Source organism: Canis lupus, chromosome 7 (genome assembly GCF_011100685.1).
Source record: "Canis lupus familiaris isolate Mischka breed German Shepherd chromosome 7, alternate assembly UU_Cfam_GSD_1.0, whole genome shotgun sequence".
NCBI lineage: Eukaryota > Metazoa > Chordata > Mammalia > Carnivora > Canidae > Canis > Canis lupus.
The window spans coordinates 26,277,802-26,298,926 of NC_049228.1; the positions used below are offsets into that span (position 1 = coordinate 26,277,802).

General features: G+C 32.4%; 1 protein-coding gene across 5 annotated transcripts in view; it reads right to left on the reverse strand.

Annotated features, from left to right (window-relative positions):
* Positions 1-21,125, reverse strand: part of SUCO (SUN domain containing ossification factor) — an 89,117-nt gene that overhangs the window by 19,995 nt on the left and 47,997 nt on the right. For 4 of the 5 annotated variants that reach the window (XR_005362073.1, XR_005362072.1, XM_038542506.1 and 1 more), the window contains exons 10-17: positions 14,675-14,782; positions 12,582-12,687; positions 10,614-10,634; positions 10,378-10,433; positions 9,796-9,887; positions 9,246-9,311; positions 2,707-2,775; positions 1,851-1,941 (exon numbers count right to left, since the gene is read on the reverse strand). Coding sequence is in view for 3 of the 5 variants with exons in the window: in XM_038542506.1 (XP_038398434.1) it covers positions 1,851-1,941; positions 2,707-2,775; positions 9,246-9,311; positions 9,796-9,887; positions 10,378-10,433; positions 10,614-10,634; positions 12,582-12,687; positions 14,675-14,782 (609 nt within the window). In the remaining 2 variants the exon portion in view is untranslated. Of the gene's footprint in view, positions 1-1,850; positions 1,942-2,706; positions 2,776-9,245; positions 9,312-9,795; positions 9,888-10,377; positions 10,434-10,613; positions 10,635-12,581; positions 12,688-14,674; positions 14,784-21,125 lie in introns of those variants that run through there. The other variant, XM_038542507.1, reaches the window with a different exon arrangement.

The following is a 21,125-nucleotide window of genomic DNA, read 5'->3' on the forward strand; positions in this document are numbered from 1 at the left end:
ATAAAATAGTATCTAAAAGCTAGACTTTCATCTTGTTGACAGTAAGTAAATGGGCAAAACTAAAACATAGACTAATAACATTTCTTACATCTTTATTGCTTACTATTTACAATATAAATTATGACAGTAAAAAGGAGCAGTGTCTGAAAGGGAGGGAGAAAAACTAAATTGAGTTAATTTGGTACAAATTAAGTTGTATACCATCTATATATACCTCATCAAAGCTGTACTTTAAAAAACTCAAACCTGAGAAAAGAAAGTAAGTCATCTCTTCAAAGTAACTTTAACAATGACACCCTATCATGTATTCTTCAATTTCAGTTTTCTTCTTCAAAGGACTGCCATAAAGTCATCAAAAAGAATTTAAAATAAATAAGAAACATAAATTAAAAAGTAAGCAATTAGATTAAAAAGTCTATTAAAATCAAACTAATAGAGGGACACCTAGGTGGCTCAGTAGTTGAGTGTCTGCCTTCAGCTCAGGGCATGATCCCGGGATCCTGGAATAAAGTCGGGCATCGGGCTCCTCATGGGGAGAGCCTGCTTCTCCCTTTGCCTATGTCTCTGCCTCTCTCTCTGTGTCTCTCATGAATAAATAAAATCTTTTTTTAAAATTATAAGTAAATAAATAAACTAAAACTAATAGAGAAAGGTAAAAACCACTACATTAGACTGATGTAGTATCTTTCAACAAATATTCTTATGTATACATGGGGGGGGAATAAGTGTATATATGTGTATGTCGGTACATATATAAAGTGAAGTCAGTTTCCTTCAGTTTTGAAAAAGAAGACATAGTATGTGTTATTAACTGAAGAAGCATAGTTACAAAAATGGGACTAGCAATCACAGCTCCACATAATTAGAAATACCACCCTTTCCTAAATAGATTTCTTAGTACCTTCTAGGAATCAATGACATATAATGCTGTAGTCATTCAATAAATAAGTATCTTTAGTCATTTTCTGAATTAACACAGAATACAAATATGTCATTGTGCCCTTCAAAGCACAAAAATCTCAATTTTGAATTAGTATGTTATTTAGGAATTACAGCTTAAATTAATTGCAGCTTAAACCATACCCACTGCACCTTTCATTACATGTATCCTATTCAATTATCTTATCCTGTTAAGCAGATTTCTTCTGAGAGAAAGGGCTTTCAAAATTTTAGAGTATAATGAAATACACATAAACTTACAGTAACTATACCCAATTATCCAGTCTATGTGCTTATCTGTTATAAATAAGGGGTAGAGGTGTCAAAAAACCTTAATCATCTCTGGTAGGAAGACTAAAAAAAATGAGGGTGTTTTACGTTAGCTATATGACAGGCATTTCTGCCCATAGTTGCCCACTGCAAACTGGGAAAAGACCTCAATCTAATTCAGTTTAAGAAACTGAACAGAGTAAGAGTTTGCTGAGAGATAAACACATAATTTAAGAATCACTGCTCTAGGTATTTCAGGCACCCTTTATAGCTTTTGAGGCACAGCACAGGTATTCAATCAATGCTTTTAAATTTGAACTTAATGAAAGCAAGCTTTTAAAATTTGTCTTCAAACCTATTCCTGCAGAATTAGGCCAATTATTTGCAATAAGAAAAAGATTCAGTGTTGTGAATAATAAAGGTAATATATAATATCAAAACAACAGATATCTGGTCTGGAGTGAAGTGCATTCCTGGTGCCAAAAAGCAATTCGGAGATATTTTAAGTGGCTGTGGAATGCCTGCCTTATGATTCAGAGCTTTCTATAATCATTTCACACACAAATCTCAAGTACCTTTCTATGTACTAGTACACTTAGCTCTCCATTTTAACAGAACTCTAATATCACAATATAACTTACTCAGGTGATGGAACAGGAGTTGAAACAGGAGCTAAGTCAGGCATTTTAGGTGCAGCTGTGGCAGTGGCATTCTCAGATATACTTTTATTTCCTATTTTAAGAAAGATACCCATGTTGAGTTTAATTTTAAAAAGCTATACCATGAAGATATTTCACTATAACAAATAAAGAACTTTAGTTTCTGGGGGAGAAAAAGTAAAATAGGTTTGCTACTGAAGACTTTATTTTCTTCCAACAAAGTTCTTTTAGCAAGAAATGATCATACAAAGTCAGAACTACAAATAATGCATATTCTTTCTCAACTTCTCAGATAAAGCAAGTCAAATGACTATAAATTCTGTGTAATCTTACATGATTAGCATGCCTTCTAGACATCTAAAGGAGTAACTAAAGAGAATGAGAAGAAATGTATGGGTCATTTTAAGTTTGCACTGGAAACTAAGTATTTTCTAAGAATGAAAAAGGCAAGATGGTTTCTCCTTGCTATTAATACTTTTATTTGGCATTCTGTAGGGGAAAAAAAAATCACTTTCTAAATTGAGTAATTATTTGATAAATAAAATCATGCATATAGTATCCTTAGAGCATCAAAGAGATAAGGGATAGAATTATTACTTCTACAACAGGAAGAGTCAAAAAACAACTTCATGAATTTTATATAGACAGGATCCTATTATAAAAGAGAACTTATGAAATTCAAATAAACAATGGGTAACAGAAGATTGGTAAGTCCTTTTGTATCATTTCTATATTTCTAAATGAAAAATCAAATTGTTTGGCTTATTAATTAATTTTCCTAACTAGAATGACCCCTGGAGTATCAGATATTTAAAAGACCCATAAAATGATTAGGTACCTTCTGTCAGGTCTTCAGTTTTTGCTCCCAGAATATTAGCGGCAATATTCACCATATTTAGAATGGCATCTAAAACAAAATTCAATCAGAAAAAAATACTAATACACCTAAAAATTCTTATATAGCTTAATATCAGATAGTCAAAAAACCATTTATAATGGTCTTTTTGCATCTTTTTGGACTAATTACCTTTTTCTTCATCTTACTATGTAAGTCCAATCTAGGACACAAATTTCAGCCAAAAAGTATAAAACATAAATCTGAATTTTTATGTTCGGAAGGAATTTAAAACTTAATTATACTTTTTTGGTAAAGCTTCCCAAACCTTTTGCCAAAACACTAATTTCAGCATATTACAAAATTCAAGTAAAATTCAACATATAGCCTATGTTGGGGCAGAGAGAGAAAAATGTGACAACCAAAATTAGTATTTTACAGAAAAGCTTGTTTTTCTTTAAAAAGTTTCTACAGTTTAAAACAAAACAAAAAAAAAAGCATGAAGAACAGGCAATTTTTATATGTATAAACAAAACGGGAAGATTATTATCCAAAGGAGAGCAGAAAAATTTTATTTTCAACTAGGAACATATATTATCTGTTGATAATATAGTTAAATCCCAAGTTGATACTGCATAGAATCAGATTTCTTTGATAATTTTTAATGATGTTTAATGGATAATACATTAAACAGACTCTTTTGTGAATTGGGTGGGTATGGACATGGACAGATTAAGTCAATGTCATAAAACTCTCAGTGTTGTAGGTAAAGCAATCTGCATACCCAGGAATTCTATCTTTCTTTCTAAAGAGGGTTTTTGAATGATGAATAAAGTGAAACCCTTAATATCTGAATAAATAGCCAAAGATACATCTGAATAAATAGCCAAAGATCCGAATAAATCTGATTATGATACATGAGTACCACAAAATACCTAACTCCATGAAAAGCTGGTGCTAAGAACAGGTGGTTTCCTTCTGTAATGTAATTTTAACAGAAGTTAATTTCCATCTCCAATCTAATCTCTAAAATTCTACTAGAAGTTAATTCACCTGTTATCAGGTTTTTGTCCTATTAAAATATTAGTATCTGGCAAGGGCTACTTAATTAAGCCTCATCAGTTACTTCTGTCTTGGTTTCCTTTCCTAAGAGATCCATAGTATGGTTTTCATCACTTTCAGCGAAAATCATAGATGTGAAAAGTAGAAAGGGCTCAAAGGGAGGAAAGCTAACACCCTATCTAGAAAATTGAGAAGAAGCCAAGCACTGTCACCTGGAGCTAGTCCTGTAGATATATGTTTTATGGTAAGAGAAAGCAGTAAGAAATCTTAGTTTAAAATGATAACTGGTAGTCATAAATTTAAATCTTTACAAAGTACAGGAATGGTACTTTGTTCCAATCATTGGTATAACACACAAAAGCTTTGTACTTGTTTGTATATGTCTAGGATTTTACATCAATCTTTGCCCTTCCTTTGACCAGACAAACTAGAAAACAAAGAAGCAGTGTTGATTCTTAAGCTAACACATGAGATAAAAACAGGAATGGAAACACAGGATTTCCTCACAAACCAAGGTAAAGCAGCAATGAAAAATCTGTTATTTCTTCATAAATCCACTTTTAATGTCAGCCAATTTTCCAACAGTAGAAAAAAATTGCAAATCAGATATCTGGTTAGGGGTTAATATCCAAAATACATTAAGAACTTATATCACTCAATGGCAAAAAATTAAAAATCCAATTAAAACACTGGCAGAGGATCTGAAATAGGCCTTTTTCCAAAGAAAACATACAGATGGCCAACAGACACATGAAAAGATGTTCAACATCACTGATTATGAGGGAATACAAATCAAAACTACAATGAGATATCACCTCACACCTGCCAGAATGGCTAAAATCAACAATACAAAAAACAACAGACTTCAAGAGGATGTGGAGAAAGGGGAACCCTCTTGAACTGTTGGTGGGAATGCAAATTGGTGCAGCTACTCTGGAAAACAGTACAAAGGTTCCTCAAAAAGTTAAAAATAGCACTATCCCACGATCCAGTATCCACACTACTGAGTATTTATCCCCAAAATACAAAAACACTACACCAAGGGGATACACACATCCTGATGTTTTTATAGCAGCATTATCTACAATAGCCAAATTATGAAAACAGCCCAAGTGTCCATCAACTGATGAATGGATAAGAAAGAGGTCTATATATACACAGTGGAATATTACTCAGCCATAAAAAATGAAATCTTGCCAATCACAATGACATGGATATTATAATGCTAAGTGAAATAAGTCAGTCAGAGAAAGATATATTATATGACCTCATTCCTATGTGGAATTTAAGAAACAAAACAAATGAGCAAAGGGGGTAAAAAAGAGAAAAGTAGGCAAACCACCAGACTTAATTATGGAGAACAACTGATGGCTATCAGAGTGGAGGGAAAAGGTAAAATAGGTGATGGAGATTAAGAAGTGCATTTGCTGTGATGAGCACCAGATGTTATATGAAAGTGTTCAATTACTATCTTGTACATCTGAAACTATTATCACCCTGTATCTTACCTGGAATTTAAATAAAAACTTAAAAAAAACAGGAATGGAAACACCTTTTTTTCTCACAAACCAAGATAAAGTAGCAATGGAAACACTTTTATTTCCTCATAAATCCACTTTTAATGTCAACCAATATTACAATAATATATGATCTTCTACTTGGCCTGCCAGCTAAAGTTCAGTCAAAGCTGACTACTTCACAGAATCCAAATTCTGGAATCAAATCTATACTCAAAAGTCCTTTGTACTTCAAAGGGCAATCTTACCTCAGATAATAAATTTTTTGACATTCAAATTTTGGGGCATTTACTGCTAAAGAATTCAAGAACACATCTATCAATCTGTGTAAAGAAAACAGCTTTAAAGTCTTATTTTTTAACCTAAAGAAGATTAACATCATCCATCATTGAAAAATACTAATTATCATAATTTCAGGGGGATACTTGGTAACAAAAGCAAAATTTGGCAAATTTCTACATTCTCGGCCCATCTAAAAAATAATTTTGCTCTGTTCACAGAACACTGCCAAATGTAGTCTCATTTTGTCTTTTGAATGAAAGCAGCTTTGTGAATATTCTATTCTGACCATTCCCAATTTGCATCCAAACACATGATACCTTGTCAAAATCATAATGTGGCCACTAAAAAGCTGTCTGAATAGGCTAAGGTAATAATTTGCAACATAGCACCAAACTAGGTATCTGTCCTTAATTTCTCCCAGATTAGCCAACTCCTTTATCTTAAAGCAGGGCACTATTCATCCAATCTCATTCTTTTAGGAATGAATTCTCCCCAAGGACCATCAACATGTTATACTCAGTCTCCAGTACACTATGAAGCTTTGATAAGGAAAACAAACTACTTATGCTACAACATAACAGGACAAAGCAACAAAATAATTATTTCCTCCCATGTGCATTTAGATCCCTCTGCTGCATGCCCACCTTCATTCTCATTTCTCCTTCTAGGTCTTTAAAATACATACATTCATTAAAAAGTACTTTGATATAAAAGAACACAAAAACTATTTTGTCTTAAACATATACACAGAAACCTGGCCTTTAAGTGAGTCTAAAAAAAATGCAGACCATATTTAGGAGTAAAGGCAGACCTGCAAGAATATCAAAGTAGAAAGTGGTTTGGAAAATCCACATGACAAAGCACAAGGAAAGCAGAGTGATATGAAGAAATTTTGTTGATGTACAATAGTTAAATGTTTTGGTTAAAGAATGTAAATAAAAGAATCAAGCAGAAGAGCTGCCATAACTAGCATATACACAAAGTCAAGAATGCTGCTTTTTCTAACATAATAGTTTCTCCCTTTTTAGTATGGTAGTTAAGAAAATTAGATAATGTCAAGAATGTCCAAATATATAGTATGTATGTCTCTGAAAACCAAGTGCCAATAGAAGCAATGTACTCTGGTGACATTTATTTCCTGTAACTACTAACTGCTCAATACCAATAGGAAAAAAAGGAGTTTCCATTAAGATTAAAGCCACAGGAAAAAGGGGGGGAGGAGTGCCTGGGTGGCTCAGTCAGTTAAGTGTCCAACCCCTGATTCTGGCTCAGGTCATGATCTCAGCGTTGTGAGATCCAGACCCTTGTTGGGCTCTGTGCTGGTCATGGAGTCTGCTTAAGATTCTCCCTCTCCCTCTGCCCCTGCTTTAAAAAAAAAAAAAAAAAGGTTAAAGCCACAGAATTCTGTTTTGGAGCCACTATGTAAATTTTAAAAGTTAATCAGTTTCAAAATTGGCCAATTTCAAGCTAATTCATAGTATGATGATGCTAGTCAAATTCAGTTATTTCAATGCCAGAGATTACCCTCTTTGGCCTGATTCTACTCTGTTATTTACTCCTTAAATGTTATACCACCAGGTGATAGCAAAGCCAGGCTCAGAAATAGTCCCACTCTTCACAGAAAACTAGAAGAATAAGTGTAGAAGATAGCTGTGCTAGGTCATGTCTATAGCCTTTATGACACCAAAGTCTTATCACTACCAGCTACGATTGCCTTTTTTCTGAAACTTCAAGAGATGGGGGTCTTTTTAAACCCAATTTTCTATGTTTAGGCTTTGCTGACACCCTGCCACCCTCCCTTCCACTCACTAAACAAATTCTTTCAGTATTAGAACAATGAAAGGTAAATAGACTACCTTTTCAGAGATCCTCAAAAAGAAAAAATGTTACCAAGAAACACATTTTTGAGGAAAAGGATCCCAAAAGTTGGATATAAAGAAGACTCTTTATCTCATTAAATCAAATAATACCTTGGTCAGAGAAATGATTACAAATAGAGAAATGTCCTCCATTGAGATATAAACTGGGTTTTGTTTAGGAGTTAATCCCTTAAGAATATAGAAAAGGAAATCAAGAATATCAACAGGATTTTCCTTTATCTAAAACTACGGTAAGCTATTACTTCCCTAAGGTTCCCCTTCCTCTCCAAGTAACTATCAGAAGCTAGAGATCTTTCAGTTTGGGGCTATGTTTTGATTCCATAAAATAAGAATGCTTCCAGACAGCTAATACAACATCATTGAGCTATGATGATTACTATGTACCACAGAATTTTTAATACAGATTTAAGGACATGAACAATAATATTAACATCCAGAGAGATAAAACAGAATCAGGTTTTCACTCCTAAAAGATTCTATCCCATAGCAGTGAATGAACCACTTATTTTTAATACTATCAATATTAATTACTAAAGTAAAACTAATTAATACTATCATCAATAATACTATCATGAACTAGATAGCTAAGAATGCTACTTAAAAGTAGTCACTAATAAATAGAAAGTCAGTTGACCAGCAATAGAGTGAAACAAAGTATATTGAGCTACTATCCAACAAAGTTAAATATTACATAAAAGGGTTCCTCTTATACAGGAATTTTTATCATTCTTCTTCCTATGCTTTAAAAAGTCCACCGAAGGCTACATTTTTCTATGGAGAGCAGAAGGGGAAAAAGGGAACAGAAAAAAGAAAAGATGAAAAAAAACCAGAAACTCCCAGCTCCATATATTGCACCTATACTATACTAAATACTACCTAAGTAGATATACTACTGGCTGAGTATCCTAAAAAGGTATAAAGACAATTTATACCAGGAGATTGAGATTCAAGCAACTCAACTCACGAGAAGCAACAAAGGAAAATCACAAGAAATTAGCCATTGATTTTACTAAGCTTTACTTTTATTATATTCACCTGTTAATCTCCAATTAAAAATAAAACTCCTTTCACGATTTTATATTCTTTAGTAATAACCAAAAATAACAACCATTAAAATATACCTACCTGAATTATAACAGTAAAATAAAGTGTCAGTTGGTCTTTCCAAGAGTCTCCTTAAGCCAGCCTACCACTAGGTTTAGATAACAGGCTGGCATGAAAAAATAAACTACTAGTATCTTAGTCATTATTTCTTTAGTTTACAAAGAACATATTACTATTACTATTACTGTTATTGCTTGAGAATCATTATTATTATGGATAACAGCCTTTATAGTCTGTAATTAAATAAGAAACTAACTACATTCATAGATTAACAAATCATTGTTTGCTGGGATTTCACTGATGCATACTACCTCTGAACTACCATTCGAATTCCTTTCCCATCCAGTAGGACTACCCAGATACTTCTATTGATATGGTTTAGAGCCTCTTTGATAATTCTTTTCCCAAGTAAATTCATAACCCATTCTTCCAAGGAATTTGCTTAAAAATATAAGCACTTAGGGTAGAAGAACAAACTTGTGCTTGCACTTTTTCCTCTCTTCTTTTCATCTAATCTTTCTAGTCTTATTCCTATGGAAATACATTTCAAAGCCACTATCTTTGATTTCAACTTAAGTTCAATACTGGGAGTAGGAGCTTCCAAAACTATATACCACAACAAAATATCCACATATGTCAGGGAAAAAAAAGTTGAGAAATACTTTAATCGTGTCCAGGAAAATCCCCAAATACTCACTTGTAGCAGAACCAAGAAGATTTTTTGAGGATTTATCCTCTCCAGTATTATAATCCAGTGGATAATCTATTTAAAGAGAAAATGAAGGTAATTACACTAAGAACTATCTCCAATAATATGTTTAAAAGCTCAAATTATGTCCTGTCAAAGTCAGCCATTTAAAGCATATTTTATAATAAATATTCACTATACATCTAAAATATGTTCACAAATTGAAAATAAGATTCAGAAACCATTTGTCAAACAGATGTTGTAAACCAAGGAAAATAATTCCACTGCTTACCAAAATTGTAATCACATTTATTAAGACTTTATTAAGCTTTCCATGTACTTTACCAACCCCTAGTAAATGTTTTCATTTCACTTATAGGAAAATTAAGGAAGGGAAAAATTCAATTTTTCAGGCTATGATTTAAAATCTCTTAAAACGAGAATTGATAGAGTAGTAATTGAGGGTGACATAAAACCTTCTCCTACCCCTACAGACTAATATTAGACTTTAAAAAACAAAAAAATACATATAATAGTCATTTCTCTTAAAGTCACTTACCATAGTCCTCATCAAATAATTCTTGACGTTCTGACTGATACTGGGAATCAGCAATTTCTTCATATTCTTCAACCATGCTAGTGCCAAATACCCTATTAACAACAATTTCATTAAAGACTTTAAAACAAAACAGAGTTGTTAAGACTCATCTCTTCATAATAAATGACAAAATACATTAACTTTGGTTATTTTTTTGAGAGCCATTAGCTTCTGGACTCCAAAACAATGACTGTTTCTTACACTGTAGTCACCCGCCCACTGTTTCCATTAAAATTTTAATCTATTTAAGGCATTTAAAAATGTGATGGCCAGTTTTAATATTTGTCTAAGAATTTTCCATATATTATTATCATAGCAAAACAGCAAGCAAACTAAACCAGATACATATAATGGTTATTTTTTTCTTAAAGCAAATTCTTACATTTTTCTAAAATGGATTCAAGAACAAGGTTTTAACAGCTTCTATTTCTATAGTATTAACTTCACATAACAGAAAATCATTTCCTCACTTTAAATATACTGGGACTTTTGTGTATCTTTTTTTTTTTAATAAGTCACTCGATAAATGTTGTTCTGTATTACCTTATAAGGCTTAATGGACAAAAGTGCTCTGATCCAAAATGTGATACCAACTCTACCTAAAGAATAAAGCACAGTGCACGTGAGATTATCTAACAATATATTCAGTTTCTTTCATCAAATTTCTAAAAATAAAGTCTTCATTTCCCCGAAAGTCAATAATTATAAGTTTTGCTTTTTTGCCATGCAGTAATATGCCATGCCCTGTATTCAATATTGCAAAAGAGAAGGTTGCTAACCTTTATGTACTTGATGAACATCTGAAGCAAGAGAAAGGAAAAGAAAAAGAAATCAGTTCCAAAGTCTGGATAACATGCCATAAGCAACATTTAATATTTGTAAATTATATTGTATAATTAAAGTTTAGAAAGCCATATACTGTGTGATGGATAACATTGTAGTACTCTTATTTCTTTGCAGAATCAAGCCAATAATTAAAATTTTTACCATCATGGCTAGAAAATATAATCTAACTGTAATGAAATAATAAATTAACTTTAAGGTTAAGTTGAATAACCTAAAATTCATTGCTGCTATTTTATTTATCTGTCAGGAATAAAAGCATTCTAAAACTAATAAAGAATATCTAGAAACAATCTGTGTCTTATATTAATTCAAATATTATAGATATGTATTATGTATCTATGGATATATATGTTGATATGCACAAGCATTTACATAGTGATAAAAAGATTAATTAGCATTATATAAAATAATATTTATTCTTGTGTATATTGTATACAAATTTTTTTAAGGAAAGCATGAATTTTTCGTATGCTAGGTTATTTCAAATATAACTTACAGAACAAAAAGATATATAATCAATCCACTTTTAAGAAACAAACTATTTTAAAAAGTAGACTATACATCTGGGTTTAATTTTGGGATAAGGAAAACCCAGGCAAACTTACATATTTATCAACATTAGAATTAGAATTAAATGGGGTTTTTCTGCTTTTAGAACTAATGCTATCAAAACTAATTTTTTAGAAAAATGATCCTCAAGGTGCTCTATAATGTCCTACCATATAAAGGACTAAGTAGGGAATGGCACTTTTAAAACAACCAATAAAATGTTCTGCCATTATTAACAGAGTAGATGGTACAAAGAATGATTCTTGGAACTATTTCATTAATAGGTGGGTTGCCTTAACTGTAAAAATTAAATACAATTGTATCACCTGCCACATAATTTTTTAAATTCTTCCTTATCACAGTGTAGACACTGCTATATAAAAAGGTCATAAGCAACCGTTTAAAAGAAACAAATTATACCTTCATTTTTCTGAACACTGTTGAACCACTAAGAATATCAACTGCATTTTAAAAAAATAATTTGGCATTTTTATATTAAGACTAGGAATACTACAAGTTTACCCATTCATAGAAGCCAATTTAATATATGCTTAAAAAAGACACAGACAATATAATCCCAGAGGATGATCAGGCAGTGTAAGTTCTCACATTTAAAGAAGAAAAGACAGAAATTAGAGCTGCTATCATTCCAAAGGGTCATATTATAAATACAGTGGTACTTCAAGGTGTGCTATTATTTTAGAGAGAAAAAAAAAAAAAAAAAAGAGGGGAGGAGAAGAGTAGGAAACTCCTGTATTTTGTTTAAAATCCGATTTAAGAGTAGTAAGTGTATTTCAGTAGATAATTCAACTTTGGTAGAGGAAGTAGCAGGAATACTGAATATAAGCATTTAAAACTTTATCTGAAATTGGTATTTGGACACAGAATATTTCACTTGAATACACAATAGAAAAGGCAAAAGCTGTAAGACAAATAATTGGATATCAATATTAAAATGATCTAAAAATCCGATTCTAATTAAAAAAATCAGACTTGAATTAAAAAAATCAATGACTAACAATGATTTGGTCTTTGAAATAGAGACACATGATACTATGAAGATGACATTTTACATAAAGACCCAAAAAATATGAAGATACAATTTGAAATTTCATCAGAGCTGCAAATATCAAAAAATTGGCCTAAGCTACCAGTTACACAAAAGGGAATGTGTTAATATTTGTTTCATAAAATAATAAATGCAAGTAAGAATCATTTTATCAAAAAGAATATTGCATTAATATCCTCAAGTTTTGTGATTTCTAAAAGGGGGGGGGGGGTGAGGCATAAAAAAGTACGAATAATAGGTATGTTTTTATTATAAAACATAGTCCTGAATGTATAAACATTACCTTCACATATTTTGCATACATCTGTTCATCTAAAGGGAAACTCTGGACATTCCTCTCATCTCTACCATGAAAAGTACCCAGTTTAATCCACTTATTTGTGGGATATCTAGGAAATAAATATAAACATTCTTTTTAAAAAATCATAAACCACATACTGAGAGGTTCCATCACATCTCCAAAATACATCCTGTTTATTTTTTTCCTCCAAGAGCACATACTCACTTAACATATTTAAATAGGAGTAAAACACTGAGTTGAAGAAATACATTTTATTTTCCAACTAAATAAACTCTGATAGGTTCCTCTTTATAGGGAAAGAATATCTTGAGAAACTCACACCATTATCAAACAGAAAGCAAGAAAGGAGAAGACAAACGTAGGACCAAAACAGCTTCTTGGATTTCTAAGTAAACTGGAGGTTTTAAAACAGAGAGTACAAGAGATTGTTTCAGAAGGAGGTACTACTACTCCTCAGGTACTGACAGGTGTGTGACAATATAAAATATAAAAAGTACTGGTGGAAAGGGAAACAAAAAATTCCTTGCCAAGCAAGCTTATTAGATGAAAAATGGATGAAATTCAAGAGGTCTTGACAATTAATTTCAATAACTGTATAGGCAAAATGTTGAGTGTGAGGTGCAAGAAGAAAGAGCATGGAAAACCATTAACAATCACAACAGAAGAATGGTTAAATAAATAATAGCATCCTACATGCAATATCAGAGATACTCAAAAGGTATTTATGAAATGAGTAAATACCTCCAGTGGGGGAAAATATAAACTATTTAGAACTAGAGGATATTATGCCAAGTGAAATAAGTCAATGAGAGAAAGATAGTATCATATGACTTCATGTGTGGAATTTAAGAAACAAAACAGAGTATCATAGAGGAAGAAAGGAAAAGATAAAACAAGATGAAATCAGAGAGGGAGACAAGCCATAGGAGACTCTTAATCATAGGAAACAAACTGAGTCACTGGAGGGGAGGGGGCCCATAGGGGATGAGGTACCTCGGCGATGGGCATTAAAGAGAACACATGATGTAATGAGCACTGGGTACTATATAAGACTGATGAATCACTGACCTTCTACCTGAAACCTATAATACATTATATGTTAATTAACTGAATTTAAATAAAATTTAAAATAAAGAAAGAAAAATAAAAAAAATATTCATTAAAAATGGTATATTTAATCCATAGAATTACTGAATTAATACTGTAATGTAACATTGTAAGTTAATTATAGTTAAGCAAATAAAAATTTTTAAATGGTGTGTTTAAAAGACAAAAGCATGTATCAGGATATAAGCAGTAAAAGCTGATTTTTTAAAAAAAATTACTAAATATATAAATACATAGAAAAGACTGGAAGGAATATATTAAAATGCTAATAAGTTATCTTTGATTGGATTGTGATTCTTTACCAAATTCCTTACAAAATGTTTATTCTTTTATAATCACACATACATAACAAAGTTTTTAAAATATATTTTAACAAAAATATACCTCATGATATATAAAATGAAATATTCATGAATGTTTAAAGTAACTTTTAAAATTTTTTTTTTTTTGGAGAGAGAAAGACAGAGCACAGGCAGGAGGAGAGACAGAATAGACTCCCTGCTGAGCAGGGCACCTGATGTGGGACTCAAACCCAGGACCCAGAGATCATGACTTGAGCCAAGGCAGATGCTTAACCATCTGAGCCAACCAGGTGCCCCTTTTAATAACTTTTTAAAGAAATGTTTGGCAGTAACAGAGCATAATAATTAAAAATAAGGAATCTGAAGTCATACAGATCTACGTTTGAATCCTGATTCTCCAATTCACAACTCATGTGATCTGGACAAACTATTTAACCTTTCCTTATCTGTTTCCTCACCTTATAAAGGAATAATATCATATAATGATTATAAACACTATATGATTTAGTGAAAGTAAACTGATTAGCAAGTGCCTAATACTATAGTATTATTCCTATTCTTACAAACAGATCTATTAAAAACTAAAGTTTTAAAAAGTGATGCATTTAAAAATTTTTATTCCGGAAATCCAACAAAACCTCTGTAGAAAGCAGCTTTAGAATTTACCTGTCACTGATAGAAACCAGAAAGTCTTTAGGAGTTGATGAAAATAATTCATAATTTGCAATATCAAGCTGTTTTACTTGAATTGGCTCACAAAGTTCAATAACAAACCTTTAAAAAGAACACAAGACAATTATTGAGATAAACCAACCAAAAAAATAGTTCATATTAAACATAAATAGTTCACATAAACTAGACTTCCACTAAGTTACTTGTTATTTCCCAAGCATATCATTAGTTGGGGGATGAAGTAACTATAAATAACATAAGATACTGATTTTGTCCTACAAAATTTTTTAAAAGGTTCTTTTTTTAATGACAACATTCTTGGAGAAGGAATGACTTCACTAAAAGCAGCTAGTAAAAGTGTAAACTGACTAGTCTAGAGGGCAGTTTGGCATATACGTGATCTCAAAGGGTACCACAGTCTTTGATTTAGCAGTAAACTTTTAGAAATTTATCCTAAGGACACAAGCTCCAAAGACTCACCCTTGTATATTCATTGTAATATATCAAGGCAGAGTTTATAAAAGCAGGTGGAAAAATTCAACCTACATGTTTAGCATTAAGAATTTAAGTATGGTCTACTCAAACAATGAAATACCAACAGACATTAAAAATGTTACTAGAAACTCCATCTATATAAATATCTAGAAAATGTAAAATAATTTATAGTGATGGAAGACAGATCTGTAATTGCTGTAGGAGCAAGAGTTGGTTACAAAGGAGCATGAGAAAACATTTCGGGAAGGTGGATATGTTTCATTATCTTTATTGTAGTGATATTTTCATAGATGTATAAATGTCAAAATATATCAAATTGTACATTCTGCTGCTATGTTGCAGTTTATTTTATATGTGTATATATATATTTTTTATGTCAATTATGTTCAATAAAACTATTCTTTAAAAATGATGCCAGAGACCTGTATTTACAGTCATGGAAAAATGCCATAAAATATTGCTTCTTAGGAAGAATTACAAGTATGGTGTCATGTGTCTAAAATAAAACTGAATACAGCGTGGCATTTGGGGAAAAGAAATACTCAGGACATCTAAAACTCTAATCAATACTTTCAGAAAGTAATTACTATATCAAATGAGATTATATATATTGACAATGAAATAAATCAAAAGCATTAAAAATAACATCTTGTGTTTAATTTATGAGAGCAAAAGAACCAAGTTTTAGCAGATGGCAAAAAACAATCAGGTTTCAGAGAAAAGCTCATGAAGAGAAGCAAACCAACATTTGCTGAATGCTTACTCTGGGTCAGATATTATGTTAAATGATTTACATTCACTCTTTAATTTTTTATAACCAAACTGCAAAGAACATGATCTCCATTTTATAAAACAATTCAATAATCACCAAGTGGTTACTTCACATTCTTCTCTTCTGCCTTGTAATTAAAGACCCCGCCAAAATATAGCTGAGCTTATAGCCACACATCAAAGATTGTGTCTCTCAGTTTTAGTCGTGTTATTTAGTTTAGGGTGAAGAGGGGCTGTGAGGAGAAATGTCAAGTCCAACTTCTAGGTCAAGTCTTTTTTTTTTTTTTTTAAGATTTTTTTAATTTATTCACAAGAGACACAGAGCACAAGAGGCAGAGACACAGGCAGAGGGAGAAGCAGGCTCCATGCAGGGAGCCAGACGTGGGACTCAATCCCGGGTCTCCAAGTTCACAACCTGGGCTGAAGGTGGCGCTAAACCACTGAGCCAGCTGGGTTGCCCTAGGTCAAGTCTTTAAAAGGGAGCTGCTACTTCTCCATTTGCTTTCTCCTACCTTACAGGTTGGAATGAGAATGTGATAGGAATAAATAATTTCAGCAATGCAGGCAGGGACAACATCTTTAGGGGAGGCAAAGGAACACGACAGAAAGTGTGTGGGTCCTTTAATTGTTCGGTTCTATCTATCTGGCTCCAAAGCTTGAACATTTCCCAAACCACCAAAACACCCTTGGGAAAGGGAACTAAAGAAAACCAAACTCAGACTTTGCTTGTTATTTATAACGAAAAAAATAAATCTAAAAGAACATTAAGAAGAAAATAAAAAGCTAATTCTCCTCCACCTCTTCTTTTTGTATATGATGTTCTCAATTTCTATGAAGACATGAGCTATATATCAGAAAAAATAAGCTTTCAAACATATTACCAGATATAAAAAGTAAATTCAATGTGATGATCACTAGATATTATATGCAACTGATGAATTATTGAACTCTATACCTGAAACTAATGATGTACTATATATATTGAATTTAAATTTTAAAAATTAACAATATATAAAGAAAAACATGAAAAAGGTGAATTCACCGAGAAGATTTAATAATTCTAAAACTTGTATGCACCTAATAAATAAATATAAAATATAAGCAGGTATGTTATTATTCCTCAATTAGTTGATTTTAAAATGCTCTCTCATTTTTCTGCCTCATCTTTTATGTTTTCTTAGAAGCAGAGAATATTCTATGCAAATTAATAGAACCACATATATAAAACTTGACAAATCCAATTTCAATATGCTTCTTTTTTTTTTAATTTTTATTTATTTATGATAGTCACACAGAGAGAGAGAGAGAAAGAGAGAGAGAGGCAGAGACACAGGCAGAGGGAGAAGCAGGCTCCATGCACCGGGAGCCCGACGTGGGATTCGATCCCGGGTCTCCAGGATCGCGCCCTGGGCCAAAGGCAGGCACCAAACCGCTGCGCCACCCAGGGATCCCTCAATATGCTTCTTTTAGTCATTTATAGTTCAGGAATTTTAAGAGATCATAGATCTAAACACAAGATCTAAACCCCATGTATCAAAATTTAGTTGATACAATTAGGAAGGAAATTTATAACCTTAATGTGTTTATCTGGAAAAAAAAAAAACTAAGTTCAATAGAACTAAACTTAAAGAAAACATAAGATAATAAAATTTCAAGCAGAAATCCATAAAACAAAACAAAACAAAAGACATGATGGAGGTAATCAATAAAGTCAAACTGGTACATGGAGGAAGACATAGTAGAGTTTTTTTTTAAAAAAAAAATCATTAAAACAATCATTGAAACAATAAGAGAATACTATAAACTTTATTACAAAAACTTTGAAAATGAAGACAAATTTCTAGAAAAATGTAATTTACCAAAAGTAACTTAAGAATAGTAAACCTAAATAGTCTTATAACTATTTCTTTTAAATGTATTTAAAAACATCCCAATCTACTTACACCAGTACGAAATGGTACATGCTTTAGCTTATTTATAGTAACACTGTTTGCCATGGCAGATTATGAACACCAAATATTCATCATCATAAGACTAGTTAAATATTGGTAAAACCAAATAATCAAACTTTATGTAGCTGTCAAAAAGAATGAAAACGTTTTCTATGAACAAAATAGAAAAATGACCAGATACTGTTGAGTTAAAATTTAACTCAAGGAGAAAAATAGTGTGTATAATATACTAAGTTGTGTGAAAAAAGATCAATAAAAATCTACATTTGTATTTGCACAAAGAAACTAAAAAGATATCTAAGAATTTAACAATGAATAAGAAGATGGATGACAGATTGGAAGAATCTCACTCTAACTCCCTTATCCTTCTGAAATACCTTTTTGGGTTTTGAACCATGTGAACATATTACTTAGCTTTTTTTAAATTACACACTTAAAAGAAAATCAGTATCTTCTCACAGGCCAAGATGGTTTTATAGCTGAGTACCAAACTTAGAATATACCTAATGGTACAAGGTTAGAAGCAATGCCTTTAAAATAAGGAATAAGATGACATTGCCTACTGTCACTGTTTCTATTTATAATTTTCCCAGGGACCTTGCCAGCATGTAATGACAAAAAGAAAGTAAAATACAATGAAAAGGATTAAAAATTTTTTAAAGAAGAAAAATATGCAGGGACGCTATAATTTTCTACACAGAAACTCCAAAGAAAAATCTACACATTATTAGAAAAAGAGAATATAAAAAGATAGTTGGATATAAGATCCATATGTAAAAAACTGGACATCTATATACAAGAATTTCTAAAAAGATTTATTTATTTAAGAAAGAGAGGGAGGGAGCACATGCGCACACAAGTGTGAGCTGGGGAAGGGGCAGAGGAAGAAGAGTGATTTACAAGTAGACTTCACAGGTGAGCACAGAGCCCAAAATCAAGAGCTGGCCACTGACCTGACTGAGCCACCCAGGCACCCCAAGCCCAGCACTAGTATTCTTTTTTTTTTTTTTTTAAGATTTATTTATTTATTTATGATAGAGAGAGAGACAGAGAGAGAGAGAGAGAGAGAGAGAGGCAGAGACACAGGAGGAGGGAGAAGCAGGATCCATGCTGGGAGCCGGATGTGGGACTTGATCCTGGGACTCCAGGATCACACCCTGGGCCAAAGGCAGGTGCTAAACCGCTGAGCCACCCAGGGATTCCCCAGCTAGTATTCTCATTACTGTTGTTCTCAATTCTTGTTCAGATACATTGTTTATATCTGTTTTGAACAAATCCCTGGCCGTGATTTCTTCTTGATATTTCTTTCAGAAAATTCCTGTCTTGTCATTTTGTCTTGGTTTCTATCTTTTGCATATTATGAAAGCTTGTAATGTTTCCTGTTCCTGAGAGTAATGCAATATTAAAAAGGGGTCATACGCTGTCCAGAGCATTGCACTTCAGGAAGTGTTTCAGGTATATGCTACACACACTCTGCTTTCTTTTGGCTGCTCTTTCCCACAGGTCAGTCCTCTACAGAGTTCCTTCTTGTTTGCAGTGGGGAGTGCTTGGACCTTTAACTAGGTGTGCTTTGATCTGTTAAAATAAGTCTGATTAAAACAAAATTATCTAAACAGAAAAATGGAGAGGGAAGAATGAATCCCTCCTACATATCATATAAAAAAATTCCACTGGGATCAAAAACCTAAACATGGATAGCATAAGTTAAAAATTTAAGGTATCTTTTTTTTTAATGTCAGAGATCTGACATCCAAAAAATCCAAAATTATGACAGGTAAGTTCAGCTACATTGTTTATTCAGTTCTACACTACTCCCTGATTTACAATGTACTTTTATCATAAACTTTGCCTCTAAGCATGCATTTGTTCTGTACTCCCTGTTCATTCTACTGATCAGTTTATCACCACCTACAGTAACATCTCATTTTCTTTAGCTTTATGGATCTTAGTATCGGGTGGGGCAAGTTTTTGCATCATATTCTTCAGGACCATCTTAGCTGTTCTTCTGCTTCTGCTTTTTTCTTATTAATCTTAGACTTATATATTCTGTTGAATTCCCCAAATATCATGTCAAATTTTCTTTGGAATTTTACTGAATCTCCAGATGACTCAGATATTGAGTTTTCTTTTCTATATATAGGACATATCCTTCTTTGTCTTTTAATGTCTTTCAGTAGATTATTATTTTTTAAAATTTTCAGGAAAGTATTGTATATCTTATTAAATTCATTTCTGGGTGGCTATTTATTTGCTGCAATTGTAAACTCATTTTTAAAAATTACATTTTATTGGGGCACCTGGATGGCTCAGCTGGTTAAGCAGGTTGGCTCTTGATTTCAGTTCAGGTCATGATCTCAAGAGTTATAGGATCTAACCCGATGCTGAGCTCTGTGCTAAATGGGCAGTCTGCTTGAGAATGTTATCTGTCTGTCCATCCCCCTGCTCCCATGTGACCCCCCCCCTCAAATAAATTAATTTTTAAAAATAGTAGCTGGACTTGAAAAAAGGATAGAAGACACCAGAAAAACACTTGCTGCAGAGATAAAAGACCTAAAAATTAGTTGGGCTGAAAAAAAAAAAAAATGCTACAACTGAGATGCTGCAAAACTGACTAGATATAATCACAACAAGGATGGAAGAAGCAGAGGAATGAATAGGTGATACAGAAGATAAAATTATGGAAAATAATGAAGCTGAAAACAAAGAAAGGAAACTAGTAGATCATGAATAGAGACTTAGGGAACTCAGTGATTCCATAAAGCACAATAATATCTGTATCATAGGAGTCCCAGAAGAAGAAAAGTGGGGAAAAGGGGGCAGAAGGTTTATTTGAAGAAATTATAGCTCAGAACTTTCCTAATATGGGGAAAGGCATTCAAGTCCAAGAGGCACAGAGAACTGCCTTCAAAATCAACAGAAACAGGTTAACATCAAGATATAACATAGTGAAACTTGCAAAACACAAAGATAAAGAGAGAATTCTGAAAGCAGCTAGGAACAAAAGGTCCTTAACCTACAGTGGTAGACACATAAGGTTAGGAGAAGACCTGTCCATAGAAACTTGCCAGTTTATAGAGAGTGGCATGATATATCCAACATGCTAAATGGGAAGAATATGTAGCCAAGAATACTTTATCCAATAAGGCTGTCAATCAGAATAGAAGGAGAGATGAAGTTTCCAAGACAAGCAAAAACTAAAAGAGTTCATGAACCCTAAACCAGCTCTG